This window comes from Eleutherodactylus coqui, chromosome 12 (assembly GCF_035609145.1).
Source record: "Eleutherodactylus coqui strain aEleCoq1 chromosome 12, aEleCoq1.hap1, whole genome shotgun sequence".
Taxonomy (NCBI): domain Eukaryota; kingdom Metazoa; phylum Chordata; class Amphibia; order Anura; family Eleutherodactylidae; genus Eleutherodactylus; species Eleutherodactylus coqui.
Genome location: NC_089848.1, coordinates 121339083 through 121362151, shown reverse-complemented (window position 1 = coordinate 121362151; position 23069 = coordinate 121339083). Strand labels below are relative to the sequence as shown.

Below are 23069 nucleotides of genomic sequence, written 5' to 3'. Positions count from 1 at the left end.
TAAGGGGCGACCAAATAACTCTGTATAAATACATGAGGGGACGATACAAGGATCTCTGCCAGGATCTGTTTATAGCCAGGACTGCGATGGTAACAAGAGGACATCCGCTACGTCTAGAAGAAAGCAGGTTTCATCACCAACACAGAAGGGGATTCTTTACTGTAAGAGCAGTGAGACTGTGGAACTCTCTACCTGAGGATGTGGTGATGGCAGGATCCATAGAGGAGTGTAAGAGGGACTGGATGTCTTTCTGGAGCGGAAGGACATTATAGGCTATAATTCTAAGGTTATTTGTCAATCCGGGTATACAGGCAGGTAGGAAATATTAGGGGTTGATCCAGGGAACAGTCTGATTGCCATTAGGGAGTCGGGAAGGAATTTTTTCCCCAAAAGGGCTAATTGGCTCCTGCCTCTTGGGGTTTTTTTTGCCTTCCTCTGGATCAACACAGGAGGATAAACAGGCTGGACTAGATGGACATTGTCTTCATTTGGCCTTACATACTATGTTACTATGAGCTGATGCAGAACTTCTAGGTGCACATTGTATAACTTTTCCTTCTATGAATACTCAGGCGCTGACTGATGGAAGTACGGGGGGGGGGGGGTGTTGTGTTATACTGGGATGCGATATGCTGAGGCCTCTAATATGACCGCCATCATGTCCCCCACAATACAGCTCTGTCTCTGTCATTCTTCAAGGTTTACAATGGCAACAGTACGAACTCCAACTTACTGGCCAAACTCTGTGGAGACGCACATCCAGCTCCGCTCCGCTCCACCACCAATGCCCTGTATGTGAAGCTGCGGACAGATATCGCCAGGCCATTCAGCGGATTTTTGGCTAATTACAGACAAGGTGAGTGGCGGTGAAATAAACATGAGGTCTCCCGGTGCCGGCCGCCTCTTGTATGCTACATGTGAAAATACAACAGCACTCACTTATCATAGGGGGTGGTATGAAACACCGGATACCGCGCAGATGACGGAGTTACAAAAATAGGAACTTTTTATTTTAACCCTTTCCCGCCCCAGGGTATAAATGAATACTCTGGCTGGGAAGCAGTTTTCGTGAATTGGCGTATGGACGGCGTGGGCTCAGCAGTTAAGCCCAAATCAACCACTGTGGGAGCTGGCTGTGATTGGCAGCCAACCTCCAACTGCAACCACAGGGATCGGTAAAAACACCAATCACCGCATGCCAAGGTCAATGTTGATCGTGGCAGGTAAAGGGTTGACAGAGGGAGAGCGCCTCCTTTGTGATGTAAAGGGCCCTCCACCATGTAATCGCTGTGGGCCGATGTGTTCCAATGGCAATGGTGTCTGGGTTTGCCATGGCCTGTGCTCGTTATGATTACTGATACTACATTGCAGTACAGAAGTACTGCAGTGTGTTATCAGTGCGATCATAGCATCACAGGTTCTAGTCCCCTACAGGGAAATAAAAAATGGAGCAAAAAATTAGCTAAAAACAAAAAGACAATAAAAGTTATATGGACGGTAAAAAATAAATACCGTCTGGGCCAGCAATTTACAGGCAGGGGGCAACCTTAGTGCCTCCCCTCTGAGGCCCGCAGTCTGCTGCCTGAGGCAGCAGTCATGGTAGGGGCACCCTCGATACAGAATGAATATCATTTGGGGTTTGTCCGCTGGAACATCCAGCCATTCCAAGGTGAGTACACCTGTGTGTCCCATGTGAGTGGAATGCCCTGGGCATGTGTGACCACTGCTTCATCCATGTTTATGGGACAGATGGAAATCCATGCACTAGGCTATCTCCCTCCATCCCATAGAAGTGAATGGAGCTGAGGTTGAACATGCACAGCATTCGGAGTGCACAGATCTTGGGATCTCTGGGGGTCCCAGTGTCCGGACCTCCAACGACCTGATATTTATCCCCTATACTGTAGATAAGGGATAAATGTCTTTGCAGATACAATCCATGTAATGTTATTTCATATCCTTCTATTGGGCACTATATGGCACAAGGGCCGCAGCTCATATAGAGGGTCCTGAGGCGGTCCCATACATAGACCGTATCATGAACAGTGGTAAGATGCTGAATCTCCTCTTCTTCTTCTGTCTAGTATGTGAAGGAGTCTTGATAAGTTATCGCAGCCAAGGAATCTTGGAGAGTTTAAACTACCCCGATCCATTCCCAGTCGACAGGCATTGCAACTGGACGATACAGACGACAATGGGGAATACAATCAGCTACTCGTTCAGGACCTTCCAGCTGGAAGACTATTTATGCTTACATGAGTATGTCAAGGTATGCTGACCTTATATCCAATTGTAACGTTATTGGGTTCTTTACCTATGAGCTTCCAACTAGTACACCTAACAATGTATTGCAAAGAAAGAGGAGGCACATTAAAGGGCTTTATTTGGCTTTATATAACTAACGCCTTAAAGGGGTTGTCCCACTTTTATCTGGCAGGAAGCAGACAGCTCCATACATTGCACAGTGGCACTGGTTGGTACTGCAGATTGAGTCCCATTTACTTCATTAAGACTCAGCCTGCAGTACCAACTGTGGCCACTGCATCAAAACAGCTAGAATTGGGACTATACCTTTAAGTCAGTTGTCCTGTTTAGTTATTTTATTGGAATCACCAGTAATAAGCTTTTATTGCATGTTATAGTGCATTGCTGGGACATGCCATCACATTCTGATTGTGGGAGCCCAATTTATAGGAGCCTACCGATACCAAAACCATGAGGCTCGAGGTCTTTTTGGCATTTCTTTTGCATAACGGGGCTCCCAGTTGAACGCCTTGCAGGGAACTGCAAGCTAGCTTCTTTAAAGTAAATGGGGCTCTGTTATCGTTCAGTGCAGAGCAAATGGCCAGTAACCTCACTGTGCAGGGAAGACCAGCAAAGGACCTGCCATGCTAGTAAAGTGAAAGGCCTTGAGGATTGGTTGGGGTCTTGGCAGTTGAATCACCACCCAGCGCCGAAATACAATGCGTGCAGCATGTCCATTAGCACAAGAGCCCAACGGGCAAGTGGGTCTAGTAGTACTTTATGGCTGGCCTTAGCTATGTGCAACCCGTAGGGTCACACAGGGCAATGGTTACCAGCTTCTGGGGCTGTACCACTAGGCAGATGAAAGCTGAAGGTGATCACTTCCACTTAAGTCCCTGTGGCAAGATGATGTTCTTCCTCATGTTGTGGAGCTACATGAATCATTCTCCTCCTGGCTTTTTCTCCTCCCCTCTGATGTTCCAAGGTGCTGCTATCAGTCTATTGTTGCACCAGCAGCACAATGGCTTAGTTCTGCTACTATATTTATGTTATGAGCTTGGTTCTGGTGCTGTATTTATGTTAAGAAAGAGCTTAGTTATGGTACTGAGTCTATGTACTGTGGCTAGTTCTGGTACTGTATTTATGTTTAAGGGAATCCATCACCTAATTTTAGCTCTATAAGCTAAGCTTAGGGCTGAAAGTAGGTGAGTCATGGAGTCTGGGGATTTAAGTGTGAGCACTGAGCAGCGCTACTAAATAGTCCACCTGTTCTAAATGTACATGCTGTATAGTACATGTTGTATTTCTGCTATGAATTGGGTTCTGGTGCTGCATTTATGTTATTAGCTTGGTTCTGGTGCTATATTTATGTACTGAGCCTGGTTCTGGTGCTGTATTTATGTTATTAGCTTGGTTCTGGTGCTGTATCTATGTACTATTTTTGGTTCTGGTGCTGTATTAAGGTTATGAGTAGAGATGAGCGAGTATACTCGCTAAAGGCAATGCTCGCTCGAGCAATTGCCTTTAGCGAGTATTCTCGCTCATCTCTAGTTATGAGCTTGGTTCTGGTATATTACCTATACCCTGAGCTTGGCATGAGTACACTGCCATCTTGCTACTTTCAGCACAAGCAGAATACAGGCACAATGCCTATCAGTGCAGTATGTAACTTTTTATTATCATGACAGGGGGGCATACATTTTTTTTGCACAAGATGCCATCTAAGCTGAGGCTGGCACCGGTCACAACGTCCTGTTGGATCTTAAGCTTACAATCATTCATTAGAGGCTTTATAATGTGATTTAATAGATGGAGACCACCATACTAAATATGAGGCCCCCTTGGACCTTCAGAATATCCTGCATTTGTACCTGGCTGGATTTAGATATTTACCCCCCCCCCCCCCCCTCTCCCTCCATATTAGTATCTGCTAGTGATTTCACACTTTACCCTCTTTAGTAGCAATTACAGAAATTAGAAGCCCTTATAAATGATGTTACCACAGAGGTGAGTGTGTTACACCTGCCGCAGGATAAGTCATCATCAGTAGGGCGCCGCTGATCAGTGCAGTGATACAATGGATGTCACAATGCGGAAGCTGAGACATTGTGGCCACACGGACAGGATGAACACATCGACCAGATGAAAAGAAACCGCAAACATGAGCTGATGTCCAGAAAAGAGGAAAAGAAAGGAACGTCCCTGTCATACAGCAATCAGTGATATTGCACAACTGGGCTGCTATAGTCCACTAGTAGTTCTTAAAATCTGGTTGTGGTCATGTTATATTTCTTCCAAGAAAGCCTGTAACATGTCCCTCTTGTTTGGTAATGACCAACTTCAATGGTCAACTATCAGTTAAAAGACCCCATGGCAGGTCTCTGTGCCCACCGTACAGGCTCTATCGGACCCCGTATGTACTGAGATATTCTCCTCTAGAAGCAGTGGGATGATGCGGAGTGTAATGTGTGAGTTCATTCAGTTGGAGTCCAACAGATATTAGGAGCTTGGTTCTGGTACTGTATTTGTTATGAGTTTCAGTCTAGTATTGTATCTGGTACTGAGCTTGGTTCTGTTGCTGGATTTAGATTATGAGCTTGAGTCTAGAGCTGTACTTATGTTATTAGCTTGGTTCAGGCATTGCATCTGTGTATTGAGGTTGGTTTGTGCTCTACTTATGTTATGAACTTGGCTCTGGTACAGTATTTATGTATTGAAGTTGATTTCAGATCTGTCCTTATGTTATGAGCTTGGTTTTGCTATTGCATCTGTATATTGAGCTTGGTATGTGCTGTATTTATGATATGAATATGATTATGATGCTGTATTTATATACTGAGCCTGGTTCTGGTACTGTCTGTATGTTATAAACTTGGTTCTGGTACAGTATTTATGCACTAAACTTGGTTATGGTGTTGTATTTATATTATGAGCTTGGTTCTGGTGCTGTATCTGTGTATTGAGGTTGCTTTGTGCTATATTCATGTTATGAGCTTGGTTCTGATGCTGTATTTATGTATTAAACTTGCTTTTTGTGCTTTATTTATGTACCAAACTTGGTTCTGGTGTTTGTATTTATGAACTTAGCTTGGTTCTGGGCTTTAGTCATGTTGTGAGCTTGGTACTGGTGCTGTCTCTATGTATTGAGCTTGGTTCTGGTGCTGTATTTAAAATTATGACCTTGGTTCTGGTACAGTATTTATCCACTAAGCTGTTCTGGTGTGGGTATGCTGCCATCTTGCTGCTTTATCCATATGCAGGGTACATGCTGACTGCTTATAAGTACAATTTATATAGATTTTTCTTCTTATGATGTTGGGGGATGCCCAAAAAAATATTCTGCAAAGGGTGCCATCTAAACTAGGGCTAGCACTGACGGTTGAAGCCATGGTGTAAAAGGTTATAAGAAGTGTCACATTGTCCTGGTTCCCAGATGTTGTACGACTGAAGAGCTCCATCTCTGGATCCGTAGGTGGAGCCACTTCACTCTGCAGTCAGTCCCTGATTAGTCCTGGACATCTCAGGGGGTGACGGTTGGCGCACCCTCACTATTGTGAATCCACGACTAATGACGAATGAACGTGTCATGAAAGTCAATGATTGGAAAATCCCTTTAAGCGCCTAATTAGGTGAACGGATATTAACGGAACATGTTGTGCCGTCAACTCTCCAAGACAGAATTACTCATCATGTACCGAGATATTTTAGAATATTGGCGACTGTAATTGTCAAGCCATTAAAAAGTGTCCCTCCGGCTACATAAACAGGAAAACCAGCGCCAATGCCAGGCCAGGAGGCGGCGAGGAGGTGAGAACGGGCGCCCAGTACTACTGCTAGAGTAGAAGCGCTCGGATTTGTTTCCTGAACTTCAGCCATTTGTTCTTGCAGCAAAACCATAACAAATTCTACAGAAAGGACATTCGCTCTTAGTAAATGAGTGGTGGTCCCCACTGGGGACGCTTTAAGTAAATGAGTGGTGGGCTCCACTGGGGACGCTTTAAGTAAATGAGTGGTGGGCCCCACTGGGGACGCTTTAAGTAAATGAGTGGTGGGCTCCACTGGGGACGCTTTAAGTAAATGAGTGGTGGGCCCCACGGGGGACGCTTTAAGTAAATGAGTGGTGGGCCCCACTGGGGATGCTTTAAGTAAATGAGTGGTGGGCCCCACGGGGGACGCTTTAAGTAAATGAGTGGTGGGCCCCACTGGGGACGCTTTAAGTAAATGAGTGGTGGGTCCCACTGGGGACGCTTTAAGTAAATGAGTGGTGGGTCCCACTGGGGACGCTTTAAGTAAATGAGTGGTGGGCCCCACTGGGGACGCTTTAAGTAAATGAGTGGTGGGCCCCACTGGGGACGCTTTAAGTAAATGAGTGGTGGGTCCCACTGGGGACGCTTTAAGTAAATGAGTGGTGGGTCCCACTGGGGACGCTTTAAGTAAATGAGTGGTGGGCCCCACTGGGGACGCTTTAAGTAAATGAGTGGTGGGCCCCACTGGGGACGCTTTAAGTAAATGACCGGTGGGCCCCACTGGGGACGCTTTAAGTAAATGAGTGGTGGGGCCCACTGGGGACGCTTTAAGTAAATGAGTGGTGGGTCCCACTGGAGACGCTTTAAGTAAATGAGTGGTGGGTCCCACTGGAGACGCTTTAAGTAAATGAGTGGTGGGCCCCACTGGGGACGCTTTAAGTAAATGAGATGTGGGCCCCACTGGGGACGCTTTAAGTAAATGAGTGGTGGGCCCCACGGGAGACGCTTTGAGTAAATGAGTGGTGGGCCCCACTGAGGACGCTTTAAGTAAATGAGTGGTGGGCCCCACTGGGGACGCTTTAAGTAAATGAGTGGTGGGCCCCACGGGGGACGCTTTAAGTAAATGACCGGTGGGCCCCACTGGGGACGTTTTAAGTAAATGAGTGGTGGGCCCCACTGGGGACGTTTTAAGTAAATGAGTGGTGGGCCCCACTGGAGACGTTTTAAGTAAATGAGTGGTGGGCCCCATTGGGGACGCTTTAAGTAAATGACCGGTGGGCCCCACTGGGGACGCTTTAAGTAAATGAGTGGTGGGCCCCACGGGGGACGCTTTAAGTAAATGAGTGGTGGGCCCCACTGGGGACGCTTTAAGTAAATGAGATGTGGGCCCCACGGGGGACGCTTTAAGTAAATGAGTGGTGGGCCCCACGGGGGACGCTTTAAGTAAATGAGTGGTGAGCCCTACTGGGGACGCTTTAAGTAAATGAGTGTTGGGCCCCACGGGGAACGCTTTAAGTAAATGAGTGGTGGGTCCCACTGGAGACGCTTTAAGTAAATGAGTGGTGGGCCCCACTGGGGACGCTTTAAGTAAATGAGATGTGGGCCCCACGGGGGACGCTTTAAGTAAATGAGTGGTGGGCCCCACGGGAGACGCTTTAAGTAAATGAGTGGTGGGCCCCACGGAGGACGCTTTAAGTAAATGAGTGGTGGGCCCCACGGGGGACGCTTTAAGTAAATGAGTGGTGGGCCCCACGGGGGACGTTTTACGTAAATGACCGGTGGGCCCCACTGGGGACGTTTTAAGTAAATGAGTGGTGGGCCCCACTGGGGACGTTTTAAGTAAATGAGTGGTGGGCCCCACTGCGGACGTTTTAAGTAAATGAGTGGTGGGCCCCACTGGGGACGCTTTAAGTAAATGACCGGTGGGCCCCACTGGGGACGCTTTAAGTAAATGAGTGGTGGGCCCCACGGGGGACGCTTTAAGTAAATGAGTGGTGGGCCCCACGGGGAACGCTTTAAGTAAATGAGTGGTGGGCCCCACGGGGGACGCTTTACGTAAATGACCGGTGGACCCCACTGGGGACGTTTTAAGTAAATGAGTGGTGGGCCCCACTGGGGACGTTTTAAGTAAATGAGTGGTGGGCCCCACTGGATACGTTTTAAGTAAATGACCGGTGGGCCCCACTGGGGACGCTTTAAGTAAATGAGTGGTGGGCCCCACGGGGGACGCTTTAAGTAAATGAGTGGTGGGCCCCACTGGGGACGCTTTAAGTAAATGAGATGTGGGCCCCACGGGGGACGCTTTAAGTAAATGAGTGGTGGGCCCCACGGGGGACGCTTTAAGTGAATGAGTGGTGGGCCCCACGGGGGACGCTTTAAGTAAATGAGTGGTGGGCCCCACTGGGGACGCTTTAAGTAAATGAGTGGTGGGTCCCACTGGGGACGCTTTAAGTAAATGAGTGGTGGGCCCCACGGGGGACGCTTTACGTAAATGACCGGTGGGCCCCACTGGGGACGTTTTAAGTAAATGAGTGGTGGGCCCCACTGGGGACGTTTTAAGTAAATGAGTGGTGGGCCCCACTGGAGACGTTTTAAGTAAATGAGTGGTGGGCCCCATTGGGGACGCTTTAAGTAAATGACCGGTGGGCCCCACTGGGGACGCTTTAAGTAAATGAGTGGTGGGCCCCACGGGGGACGCTTTAAGTATATGAGTGGTGGGCCCCACTGGGGACGCTTTAAGTAAATGAGATGTGGGCCCCACGGGGGACGCTTTAAGTAAATGAGTGGTGGGCCCCACGGGGGACGCTTTAAGTAAATGAGTGGTGAGCCCTACTGGGGACGCTTTAAGTAAATGAGTGGTGGGCCCCACGGGAACGTTTTAAGTAAATGAGTGGTGGGTCCCACTGGAGACGCTTTAAGTAAATGAGTGGTGGGCCCCACTGGGGACGCTTTCAGTAAATGAGATGTGGGCCCCACGGGGGACGCTTTAAGTAAATGAGTGGTGGGCCCCACGGGAGACGCTTTAAGTAAATGAGTGGTGGGCCCCACGGAGGACGCTTTAAGTAAATGAGTGGTGGGCCCCACGGGGGACGCTTTAAGTAAATGAGTGGTGGGCCCCACGGGGGACGCTTTACGTAAATGACCGGTGGGCCCCACTGGGGACGTTTTAAGTAAATGAGTGGTGGGCCCCACTGTGGACGTTTTAAGTAAATGAGTGGTGGGCCCCACTGCGGACGTTTTAAGTAAATGAGTGGTGGGCCCCACTGGGGACGCTTTAAGTAAATGACCGGTGGGCCCCACTGGGGACGCTTTAAGTAAATGAGTGGTGGGCCCCACGGGGGACGCTTTAAGTAAATGAGTGGTGGGCCCCACGGAGGACGCTTTAAGTAAATGAGTGGTGGGCCCCACGGGGGACGCTTTACGTAAATGACCGGTGGACCCCACTGGGGACGTTTTAAGTAAATGAGTGGTGGGCCCCACTGGGGACGTTTTAAGTAAATGAGTGGTGGGCCCCACTGGATACGTTTTAAGTAAATGAGTGGTGGGCCCCATTGGGCACGCTTTAAGTAAATGACCGGTGGGCCCCACTGGGGACGCTTTAAGTAAATGAGTCGTGGGCCCCACGGGGGACGCTTTAAGTAAATGAGTGGTGGGCCCCACTGGGGACGCTTTAAGTAAATGAGATGTGGGCCCCACGGGGGACGCTTTAAGTAAATGAGTGGTGGGCCCCACGGGGGACGCTTTAAGTAAATGAGTGGTGGGCCCCACTGGGGACGTTTTAAGTAAATGAGTGGTGGGCCCCACGGGAGACACTTTAAGTAAATGAGGGGTGGGTCCCACGGGGGACGCTTTAAGTAAATGACTGGTGGGCCCCACTGGGGACGCTTTAAGTAAATGAGATGTGGGCCCCACGGGGGACGCTTTAAGTAAATGAGTGGTGGGCCCCACGGGGGACGCTTTAAGTGAATGAGTGGTGGGCTCCACTGGGGACGCTTTAAGTAAATGAGTGGTGGGCCCCACTGGGGACGCTTTAAGTAAATGAGTGGTGGGCCCCACTGGGGACGCTTTAAGTAAATGAGTGGTGGGCCCCACTGGGGACGCTTTAAGTAAATGAGTGGTGGGCCCCACGGGGGACGCTTTAAGTAAATGAGTGGTGGGCCCCACTGGGGAAGCTTTAAGTAAATGAGTGGTGGGCCCCACTGGGGACGCTTTAAGTAAATGAGTGGTGGGTCCCACTGGGGACGCTTTAAGTAAATGAGTGGTGGGCCCCACTGGGGACGTTTTAAGTAAATGAGTGGTGGGCCCCATTGGGCACGCTTTAAGTAAATGACCGGTGGGCCCCACTGGGGACGCTTTAAGTAAATGAGTGGTGGGCCCCACTGGGGACGCTTTAAGTAAATGAGATGTGGGCCACACGGGGGACGCTTTAAGTAAATGAGTGGTGGGCCCCACGGGGGACGCTTTAAGTGAATGAGTGGTGGGCCCCACTGGGGACGCTTTAAGTAAATGAGATGTGGGCCCCACGGGGGACGCTTTAAGTAAATGAGTGGTGGGCTCCACTGGGGACGCTTTAAGTAAATGAGTGGTGGGCCCCACTGGGGACGCTTTAAGTAAATGAGTGGTGGGCCCCACTGGGGACGCTTTAAGTAAATGAGTGGTGGGCCCCACTGGGGACGCTTTAAGTAAATGAGTGGTGGGCCCCACGGGGGACGCTTTAAGTAAATGAGTGGTGGGCCCCACTGGGGAAGCTTTAAGTAAATGAGTGGTGGGCCCCACTGGGGACGCTTTAAGTAAATGAGTGGTGGGTCCCACTGGGGACGCTTTAAGTAAATGAGTGGTGGGCCCCACTGGGGACGCTTTAAGTAAATGACCGGTGGGCCCCACTGGGGACGCTTTAAGTAAATGAGTGGTGGGCCCCACGGGGGACGCTTTAAGTAAATGAGTGGTGGGCCCCACGGGGGATGCTTTAAGTAAATGACCGGTGGGCCCCACTGGGGACGTTTTAAGTAAATGAGTGGTGGGCCCCACTGGGGACGCTTTAAGTAAATGAGTGGGGGGCCCCACGGGGGACGCTTTAAGTAAATGAGTGGTGGGCCCCACTGGGGACGCTTTAAGTAAATGAGTGGTGGGCCCCAGTGGGGACGCTTTAAGTAAATGAGTGGTGGGCCCCACTGGGGACGCTTTAAGTAAATAACCAGTGGGCCCCACTGGGGGCGCTTTAATTAAAAAAGTTGCCAACCACTCCCAAAATCTCATGCCAATAAAAACACACATAGTAAGGCGGCAGAGGTCTGTATTCCGCAGTCTGTGCCAGCTACCAGCACATTTTCCCCCCTCTTTAGGTCTGGATTTGGATGTCTTTATACCGTATATGTGTTTAGAATTACAAAAGCAGATGGCTACGGTGTTACACGGGGAATTACATGCAAATTGTATTTAAAGTGAACCCGTCACATTGAACATAGCGCCTGATCCGCGGACAGCAGACTGTAGAGGAGGAAGAGCTGAGCTGATTGATATATAGTATTATGGGGAAAGATTTGGTAGAACTTGTCATTTATTGACCTAAAACTCTGCTTGTTTTGGCCTTAAGAGTCCAGTGGGCGGTCCTATCAGTGATTGACAGGTAGGAGGGACTACACAGAAATAGCTGCAAGACTCTTAGCCTTAAAGGGAACCCGTCACGTCCGCACACCACCATAAACTGAGTAACGGGGGACATGACGGGGGGCCGGTGTCTTTTATACTCGCCCGCTCCCTGGATTCAGCGGCGTCCCCTCTGAAGTCAGCGACCGTTTTACTTTCCGGTGGATGGGCTGTGTGAGGGCTCGTTATTCGCTCGCTGACCTGTAGATTGTATTGGGATCGCTTTGGGGTACTTACTACATTTTTGATTGCCTTTTATTAAAGCGACCAAAAATCCTGACTCCTAGCGCTGCGTCTTTATTGCCGACAGCATGGACTGTGCGGGGTTAATTTAATAAAGTGTCAGAATTGTTGGCATTTAAAAGGTTAACTGTCATCATTAGAGATGGCGCCGGTCGCAGCTGTTGGCGGGGGGTTTAAGGCCGGGTTCACAAGAGCGCGCTTATTTGTGATGCATTTTTGCGGAATAGGCATTCGTGTATTTTACTGCACTTTTTGCGCAGCCAAGTCGCGCACGCTAAAATAAAAACCGCCCCGGCGCTCTCAGCCTTGGAAACGGCCAATGCGTTTAATAAGTGCAAGAGGTTTTATTCTCCCACACAAATAGAGCGCTGCGTAGGTTTTTGCGCGACCTAAATGTGGACACCCACTGGAGCCCCTCTATACAGCGACACCTAACGTGCACCGTCCATCTACAGCATGTCGGGAAGGGGTTAAATGATAAGTGATGAGCGGGGGTCTGACCGCTGGGGCCGATCACGAGAACCGGCTGTCATGTGCTCCTGTATGAATGGAGCAGCAGCCCAGCATGTGACTGGCGAGGGGGAAGCCGCCCGCTGCCAGAGAATCATCTGTAGACCGCGGGCTCTCTGCTGCCGACCGCTCGACTCGGCAAGCCAATAGTTAATAGCCGTGACTAAGTCGCCGCCGTCTGTCTTCCCGTTTCCTTCTTTATCATGTACGGCTCTGATCTCGTGGTCACATGACGTTTCTCAATACGAGAGCAGAGCACGCCAAGGGTTAACAATAAGAGAACATTCGGATTTCTGCCGGTTTTCGGTCAGCGCTGGCACGGATGACTCATCACTTCCAGGGGTTTTTGCGTTCTGGATGGTGTTCTGCGGCGGCCACACCCTGCCAGCTCACGCCGATGTGACCGCCGCTCTCAGGAGTTTCCACTAAAAGCGTGTTTTGTGCTCGAGCAGCAGAGAAGTCCGCCTGCAGAACATCACAGGCATGGGGATATGGAGAGGGGCGCCCCGCGTGATGCAGGCATCACATCCTCTGCAGAGCCCCAGGTTAACGTTTAAAGGGCTAGTCCAGGATTTTAAAGGGGTTGTACCAAGATTGCAAGTTATTCCCTATCCATAGGGCAGCCATAGGATGGGGGGTAGCCTGCAGATTGGTGGGGGTCTCCCTGCTGAGACCTTCGCGGGTCTGCAGAGCAGGACTCCCATGTACCGCTCTGCCTGTCACTGAGGGCTCGCTGCTTCCCCCACATTGACCTTGTGCCATCCTGGTATTACACAACAGACGTCCATCAGCGCCGTCCTCCTGTAATACTACGTTCCTCCTGTAGTGGCTGCTGCAGGAGAAATGCTTGGTTGCCAAGAGCGGGGCCACCTATTCACGCCCCATATTGGCACCACTCCTTTAAGGCCTCCCGCCCACTAGGATATTCAGCCCCGTGCGGATTCTCCATGCAGAACCCCGCAGCGGTCCCTCCTTTCCCGCAGACATGGGGCCTATACATTGATAATACTCACCTGTCCGGGCGCTGCAGGTTCCCGTCCGTCGCGGCCGGATCTTCTTTCCTTCTGCCCGGCGGATGTGTTCAGCACACCGGCAGCGTGCTGCGCACATGCACCATGCACTCCTTTTTTCTTTTGAATCCCTGCTTTCCCGCGGCAGAACAGAAATTCAGCTGCGGCTGCGCCCCGGATACGGACGGCTTCCATAAGCCTCAAAGGAAGCTGCTGGAGCCGTCTGTGCAGGAAACCCGCAGAAAATGGAGCATGCTGCGGGTGATTTCCCGCACGTGCGATCCGCGCGGCAGGGAAAAATGACATCCACAGGTATTTACTTACCCGCAAGTGTCCAATGCCTCCCTATGGGTGCGGATCACACGTGCGGGACACCTGCGCGGATTTCGTAAATATAATTAGCCAGTGGACATGAGGCCTAAGGGGACGATTTCTTTCCACCATGGATGGACTGATGTCTAAATGCTTTAATAAAGAAGGTCTGCAGCATCTGAAGATATTTTGCAACAGCAGGAACACAACAGCATAATACATACTGCAGCTGCTGAAGAACCTCTTCTAATGTTAGAAAATCACAGGCAGGAAAGAAATTTCTTGCAAAAGTGATCCATGACAGTCTGTTTCTGCAGGAAGAGATAAGCCGTGTCTATGTAGCGCTGCTTATCTCTGTATGATCACCAAGTTCTGATACTAGAATGTTTCCACTGCCGTGTATTGTAGCAGTATCACTGTAGCCACAATATCCGATTTATTAGGGAGGCTTCACACCTGCATTTGGAGTCCTCTTAAAACTGATCAGTTTGTAACTGAATGCGGACTGATTGCACGCTGGTGCAGAATCGGTACATGAAAACACCTTCTTTGGGGTTCGGTAGCTGATTATTGGATATGCGGGTCATTACACTCCACAAGTTTCACTCTGGGAGGTCTGCCGGGGGTCTTCCTCTAAGCAAGTACAATGCACAGTCCTGGCTGGAGGGTGGTGGCTGGGCTTCTCCCTCCCCTCCTCTTCCCAGGGCTTCCCTCTTTCGAGGGCTTCTCCCTCCCCTCCTCTTCCCAGGGCTTCCCTCCCCCTCGCTGTCCCTTTGCAGGGTACTGATAAAAGGGATCTGTTCCACACTGAAAGCAGATGGAAGCCCTTCAGTTTGCTTCCCTCCTTCATTGACTTTAATGCAAAAAACTAAAGGGGAAGGGCTTTGGGTTCACTTTCTGTGTTTTTGGACGGGAACAATAACGCTGCGCCTTTTTCTGTTCAGAGAACCTGAAAGCGAACAGAATGGAGTCAGAATGAACCCACAACGCGGTTTACAAGGTGTCCTGCTCTCTGTGGGTTCGGTTAACTTCAGCTTTTTATTTTAAAAAAGTGGAAAACAACGACCGAGGGTCCGACGCAGACACCCTTAGGCTAGTATCACACGGGCGAGTACGATATCGCCGCAAGAAAATTGCGCAATATCACATATGTGCTCAGGAAATGTTTGAGCGCAAGCGATGCGTTTCCTGACAAATAATCTCGCATTGCCGCCGCTTGCGATTTTCTGTAGCGCATTTTTTTGGCTATAGACAATAGGAGTTTTTAATGCTAAAAATGCATCACGCCGCACGAATATTGCAAGTTCCTGCGTTGCGACGCGATAAAACAAAGGGAAACATGGTCGGAAAAAAAGGTCAAAACACAGAAAGATGGGGCAGGCAGCTTATTGTAAATCTGGCAACATGGCAGGAGTGAAAACATCGAGGATGTGAATGAAACCGTTGAAAAGCGTGGGCTCCATAATGCTGCGTTTTCACGGACTCTGGCATCGTGCGTAGATCGCGTGATTTTATCGCCCCTGTGTAAAACGGCCTTGGACTGCTCTAAGGGGCTTTATGTCTTCAGCTTCATTCTTAATAGGGGTGATACAAGAGAGCGGTGACACGCATTACAGAGAAGGGCCCCATGGCAGGGATTACATTGGGCATCTATTCTGAGACTAGGATTTACCACCCAGGACAGAAGGGCTCACTGCACTTCAAGAGGGGTCTGGGGTGTAATAATGACGGCTTAGATCGCTGATTACTCAGCGGGGTCGGTGATCCGGGGATTATTCCGATTGCCAGATTGGAGTCGGGAAGGAAAATTGGTTTCTTTCTTATTGGGATTTTTTGCCTTTTTCTGGATCAACATTGCAGGATAATAGGCTGAACTCTTTTTTGAGCCTTGCATGCTATGTTACTATGTTCTGTCACCCATAGGGCCCCTGAGATGTGATTGTGGGGTGCTGATGTGTGGCACATGGATGCTTGACAATGGTTTGATGATTTTTTGAAAGTGGGAGAAAAAACTAAAAATGAAAAAAAAGCCTCATCTCTAAGGGGTTAAAAATAAAACTTCTGTGAAAACAATCCTCGCACCTCTATGTGGACGGGAAAAATTAAAAAGTTATGGCTCTAGGAAGAAAAAGCTGAAAAATCACTAGAGCCTTAACCGGGCCGGTCCTTAGGCGGTTGGTAGCGCAGCGCACAAGTTACGGGTTCTGCCTTGTGACATGGGAGCTGCACAGCGTGATGAAATACTGGATGCACGGGGCTCGCTGTCAGTAGTAGCATGTTCTCCCGCGCTGACAGGGTGAGGAGGACTATGTCTGGGGTTTCTATAGAGACGAGGATTGTTTACCGCCACGTGTGGTCAGGAAATAGTGGAAACGGTGCACGAGGAGCTGAAGAGTGAAAACGATGTTTTTGTGGTTATTGCTAGGAAACAGAACATAAATACCCCCCCCCCCCCCCCCCCCCGTTAGTCTTACACGTATGCAAAGTCCCAGTGAGACTATATGGATGGCAGAATATTAGTCGAATGTAGAAGCTGTGGTTTGGAGTCACTTACATGTGATATTAAAGGGGCTTTCCAGTTCTGTACATTGTACAGCCGCCGCAGGCACAGCCCCCCTTTACTGTAATGGTTGCTGTGTCTGCAAAACCGTGCTGGGCACAATGTATGCAGCTATCTGCTTCCTGCTCCATGCTCAGTGACAGCCACATCTCAGGCAGACCTGTAAATGATGAGAGTTGTGGTGATTAGATGGACGGTCTTGTCACCTAAGGGCCCTAAAAGTGGTTCCCCCCTTGGACTATAAGAGGCTCTCAGAGGCCCCTGGTGTGTAGTGACCTCTTCTTCCGCTTGTGTAGAGCTTGTTGACCACTAGACACCCCTACAACGCAGAGAAGAGATTTCACCCCATTACTAGAGTCTGAGAGGGGCACATTATTGGGGTGGGAGAAGTTGGATGGTCGTATCGATGAATTGTCCCCATCGGCCATTCTGACCAAACTGTTAGGAGGTGTTGGGACCAGTGGATGTGTGAGGGCCACAAGGTGACCGGGCTCAGGACACCCCCTACAGACCACCAGTAGAGAGGAGCGTCTGACCAGACTGTTAGGAGGTGTTGGGACCAGTGGATGTGTGGGGCACACAAGGTGACCAGGCTTAAGACACCCCCTACAGACCACCATTAGAGAGGAGTGTCTGACCAGACTGTTAGGGGGTGTTGAGACCAGTGGATGTGTGAGGGCACACAAGGTGACCGGGCTCAGGACGCCCCTTACAGACCACCAGTAGAGAGGAGCGTCTGACCAGACTGTTAGGAGGTGTTGGGACCAGTGACTGTGTGAGGGCACACAAGGTGACCGGGCTCAGGACGCCCCCTACAGACCACCAGTAGAGAGGAGCGTCTGACCAGACTGTAAGGAGGTGTTGGAACCTGTGGATGTGTGAGGGCCCACAAGGTGACCGGGCTCAGGACGCTCCCTACAGACCACCAGTAGAGAGCAGCTTCTTACCAGACTGTTAGGAGGTGTTGGGACCAGTGGATGTGTGGGGCACACAAGGTGACCGGGCTCAGGACGCTCCCTACAGACCACCAGTAGAGAGGAGTGTCTGACCAGACTGTTAGGAGGTGTTGGGGCCAGTGGATGAGGGCACACAAGGTGACCAGGCTCAGGACCCCCTACAGACCACCAGTAGAGAGGAGTGTCTGACCAGACTGTTAGGAGGTGTTGGAACCAGCGGATGTGTGAGGGCACACAAGGTGATCAGGACGCTCCCCACAAACTACCCGTAGAGAGGAGCGACTGACCAGACTGTTAGGAGGTGTTGAGACCAGTGGATGTGTGAGGGCACACAAGGTGACCGGGCTCAGGACGCCCCTTACAGACCACCAGTAGAGAGGAGCATCTGACCAGACTGTTAGGAGGTGTTGGGACCAGTGAATGTGTGAGGGCACACAAGGTGACCGGGCTCAGGACGCCCACTACAGACCACCAGTAGAGAGGAGCGTCTGACCAGACTGTAATGAGGTGTTGGAACCTGTGGATGTGTGAGGGCCCACAAGGTGACCGGGCTCAGGACGCTCCCTACAGACCACCAGTAGAGAGCAGCTTCTTACCAGACTGTTATGGGGTGTTGGGACCAGTGGACGTGTGAGGGCCACAAGGTGACCGGGCTCAGGACGCTCCCTACAGACCACCAGTAGAGAGGAGTGTCTGACCAGACTGTTAGGAGGTGTTGGGGCCAGTGGATGAGGGCACACAAGGTAACCAGGCTCAGGACCCCCTACAGACCACCAGTAGAGAGGAGTGTCTGACCAGACTGTTAGGAGGTGTTGGAACCGGCGGATGTGTGAGGGCACACAAGGTGATCAGGACGCTCCCCACAAACTACCCGTAGAGAGGAGCGTCTGACCAGACTGTTAGGAGGTGTTGGGACCAGTGGATGTGTGAGGGCCACAAGGTGACCGGGCTCAGGACGCCCCTTACAGACCACCAGTTGAGAGGAGCGTCTGACCAGACTGTTAGGAGGTTTTGGGACCAGTGGATGTGTGGGGCACACAAGGTGACCGGGCTCAGGACGCCCCTTACAGACCACCAGTGGAGAGGAGCGTCTGGCCAGATTGTTAGGAGGTGTTGGGACCAGTGAATGTGTGAGGGCACACAAGGTGACCAGGCTCAGGACGCTCCCTACAGACCACCAGTAGAGAGGAGTGTCTGACCAAACTGTTAGGAGGTGTTGGGACCAGTGGATGAGGGCACACAAGGTGACCAGGCTCAGGACCCCCTACAGACCACCAGTAGAGAAGAGTGTCTGACCAGACTGTTAGGAGGTGTTGGAACCAGTGGATGTGTGGGGCACACAAGGTGACCAGGCTCAGGACCCCCGACAGACCACCAGTAGAGAGGAGCATCTGACCAGACTCTTAGGAGGTATTGGGACCAGTGGTTGTGTGAGGGCACACAAGGTGGCCGAGAGCAGTATTCCTCGACAGACCATCTGATCATCTGACAAGGACAAGCAGCTCCTACTGTTTCATAGTCGACCGTCCACAGATAGGTTGTGCCATCATTACAGGCCCCCCTGTCCAGGCACTTGGCTGAAGGACATTGGTCTCATGGCACACATCACGTGTACTGAGTTTGAGACCAGGGGTATCGTCTCTCCTTAAGGCCTCATGTCCACCGGCTAAATGGAATTGCGGATTCCGCAGCAGATGTTGCCCATAGGGAATCATTGGTCATCCGCGGTCTATTAAATTGATTTTCGCACCCACGGATGGCATTTTAAAAGAATTGCGTTTTTCACACGTGGGAGAAAAAACGCGGCATGCTCCATTTTGCTGCGGATTGGCAACATTGCTATCACATTGCTAGCAATGTGTGCGGATATCTGCATGAAAAAAAATACAATTTAAAGCAAATCCGCGCAGAATCCGCCGCGGGAATCCGTGGCAGATTCTGCGCGGATTGTATTTTTCGAGTGGACATGAGGCCTTCGGAGAGCCCCTAGACGGTGTGTGGAGAAACCTAGGAGGTGAGTGAGGAAATTTATAAGGCCATGCACGCTCATCTAGGAAATATATGCAAATAAGGGATGGAAAATACCTCTGCAGCGCCACCTATTAGATGGCAGCATTCCTGCAAATCAATGTCAGACTCTTTAAACAAGTCACTAGTCAAGCCGGAAACTTACTGCACACTGATGAGGGGCAATAACCCTGAAACAGCTGTCTGTGGATGGTTTTCTGACTTGGTTTTCAATTCCCAACCATTGTTTTAATAACTTGTTTATAGGGTCCCACATTGATTTGAAGTAATGCCGCCATCCAATAGGTGGCGCTGCAGAGGTATTGTTCCATCTTCCTTATCTGAGTTTGAGACACGCGCACCGTTGCCTCCGTTTACAGTGGTGTCGTGAACAACAAAACTGGACTGTTACGGAGGGGAACCGATTTGCGTCTCCAGGTTTAGTTTGGGCACTGACGACAGCTGTGTTTGTGTCTGGAGACCTAGAGATGAGTGACTCTACTTTGCTGTAGAGTGGGACACTGCCCCCTGCTGGTGTGACGGTCTGGGGAGCCATTCCATACAACAATCGGTCCCCCCTAGTAGTGATACCTCTAGTAGTGTACTAGAGCCTCCATGCCCACCAGTATCACATCTTGTATCCAAGCTAGAGGCGGTATAATAGGATACTAGAGCCTCCATGGCCCACCGTATCACATCTTGTATCCAAGCGAGAGGTGGTACAACAGGGTACTAAAGCCTCCATACCTGCCCGTATCACATCTTGTATCCAAGCTGGAGGATGTACAACAGGGTACTAGAGCCTCCATGCCTGCCCGCATTACATCTTGTATCTAAGCTAGAGGTGGTACAACAGTGTACTAGAGCCTCCATGGCCCCCCGTATCACATCTTGTATCCAAGCGAGAGGCAGTACAACAGGGTACTAGAGCCTCTATGCCATTTGATACTGAGCATTTATCCTGCCATTCCTCTCTCTTTGGTTAACCATTATAAATCCATAACACATCTATTATTTTATCTGTACTGATTTTTTTGCTGTTCTTTGGACAATACACATCCTTTCCTGTTGGTGGTCATGGTGGTCTGGGTAAACAATTAAGGTTAAAGTTCAGTTTATTATATCGCCATCTATTTCTTTGCAGCTTTATGATGGACCTAATGACCAATCCAGACTTATCGGGACTTACTGTGGAGATCGGATGCCTCCAAGCGACACTACAAATGGTACCACCCTTTATGTAGTCTTTGTGTCGGACAGTTACATGGCACGCAAGCGAGGATTTCAGCTATCATGGAGCGTCAATGGTAAGGCCATATTATGCAGATGTAGCTTCCATATTGTACAGAACCTTCACAGTTTAGACAAAGTGTAACTAAAATTAAAATTAATATACTTTAATAGATATATTTAAAACCAAATAACACAAATAGGGCACTACACACACAGCCTCTATATTTCAAGAGGTTTACAAGTCTCTATAACAAAAGAGACTATCACCACGGTTTGCTATATATCCGGAGGTCCTGGTATGGGTACACTCCTGATACGTGGTGAAAAGAAAAACGCAGGAACTAGTAGATCAAAAATTCCTTTTTTAATTACTTTTCCCCAACTTTTTGTCCTTGCTAAAGATGCAAGGTAGGGAAATATTTTTTCTCCTTTATTTTAGGATTATGGAATTATTTAGGTGATAGTATAGTAGAGACATTTAGTATATGGTGTTATATTGTCTCCAAATGTCTCACTACTATCACCTTATATACTTTCGTAATGTACAGAAAAAGGTACAGATAGTAACCTTCTTTTGGACAAGATTACTCTTAAGAACAACACTTTGTGTTTTCTCATATACTTCAGATGTCAGCTAGTAGTACTATGTATAATCTCGATCTAGGTCTCAATTCTCTCATTCTCTCGACGCGTTTCACCGTTCATAGAACGGATCATCAGGAGATCTAATTAGTTAGTACCATCTGTATGTAGTCGTCTCTATTCCAGTGTTTTTAAGACCAGTAACATAAATCAATATCTGTTCCAGCGTTTTGAGAACAGTAACATATACCATATATCTCACTTCTACAGCCCTTCTGTTTAGAGGAGCAGAAAGACAGTGGCTGATGCCGTCACTGTATTGTTTGATTATTTAAGTAAGTAACCACTGATCACATAAGTAGTAGTTGTTTATCTGAGCATCTTCAGTGAACTAAAAAAGCAATTGTTCAGTGCACTGTAATAACGATTCGTATATTGTGCACATAGATTTCTTTTTTATATATATAGCTCACAGGTTGCTCTACTACTTAGTAAAAAGATTTTCATTTGTTCGAGTGGTATTAGACGTACTATCTCTTTTTATTTTTTGCATCCAGCTGTCAAGGGTAGCAAGACCCTATGATAGATGTGATTGCTGTACCATATGAGGAGTATAGCCTAAATTTCATTGGCATCTCCTTAGTAGCCCAATCGCATCTATGTTCATTGTGAAGCTGCAAAATGTATGCAGAGATCACGATATGCTAGGAAGCAAGCAATATCAGAGACTAGCATAAATAGGTTATCATTCTGAATAGAGATATAGTTTTCTTTGCTTATAGGTTGTTTTAGTTTTTTCTGCTATGCTATAGAAGTGTCCATATGTATAGGATCAGAGAGGTAGCGCCTCTGGCCTTGGTGGTAGGTCAGGGCTATCTGTGTGGTGTTAGATTGTTGAGCCTTATAAAGCTAGCTTATTCCCTCCCCTAGGGGAGGTGTCTCAGGTCTTTGGCCAATAGTTATGTGGGTGGGCGGGAATCTTTTTAAACTATTATATTTATTTGTGTTATATTCCTATATTCCCTCTCATGGGATGTCAATGTTGTTTGTTTAATCCTCAGGGAGAAAGGATATATAGATCGATCATTGTATCTTTGTCTTGATTATAGATAATGCTGTCGCCGTACTTAGTATTGTGTACATAACATTCCCCAGCATGAGGTTGTGCCGTATTTGCCATCTTCCTATAGGCTAATTGGGAGGGCGCTGCCTCCGATGCGCTATAACAGCGCCGCAATGCCACAGCTCCTCCTCCCATCCATGTACGCGACATACAAACCTGGCCCCGCTCAATAATGCAACGCGTCATATGACGCGTCAAGGGCGCGTCGCTTAGCATGAACGCTGCCGGGACTATTCAAGTCATGTGACTCAATAGCGTTACTGACGTGATGACGTCATACGGGCGTCATCCCGTTCATAGCCATGATGTTCTGTATTGATATCGCGTTTAATAAAGTTGCGGGGTGGAACGCATGGTCACGTGACTTAACTCTGATTGGCCCATAGTATTCTGAAAGGATTCTACATGAAAATACAACGTAATGATGGTCTAGTGATCGCTCAGCACCACTAGAACGGGAAAGGTATATCTTGGCATTAATCACATGGGGAAGATCTCAAGACAGCCAGTGATATATTAAAGATATGCTTATAATTAAAGTGTCGTATTTTTTTCCCCCTTTATATATATATGTTGTTTGTCAGCCTTCATCTCGTTGGATGTGTCACTAGACAGGATGTTTTAATATGATTTATTGAGTGGCAGAATAATAGCAAGTATGCATGATTAATATGCATATTGACAGTTCAACCATTCTTCTTAGGAGGATGTGACCACTTCTATATCCCTTCTATTTAGAGGAATAGAGCATCATGGCTGCATTAGTCACCTGGAGAAGATCTCAGGATAACCATTAGTATATTAAAAATACACTATAATTAGAGTGGCATCTTTGTTTTTTATGTTGTTTTTCAGCCTTCATCTAGTTGGATGTTTGACTGTACAGGATGTTCGAAT

General features: G+C 48.9%; 1 protein-coding gene across 1 annotated transcript in view; it reads left to right on the top strand.

Moving 5' to 3' along the window:
* The window catches only part of CUBN (cubilin), a 258671-nt gene that overhangs the window by 73327 nt on the left and 162275 nt on the right, over window positions 1–23069 (top strand). The window contains exons 22-24 of the mRNA XM_066584717.1: window positions 700–856; window positions 2085–2269; window positions 20379–20541. Coding sequence (XP_066440814.1) covers window positions 700–856; window positions 2085–2269; window positions 20379–20541 — 505 coding nt within the window. The remainder of the gene's footprint in view (window positions 1–699; window positions 857–2084; window positions 2270–20378; window positions 20542–23069) is intronic.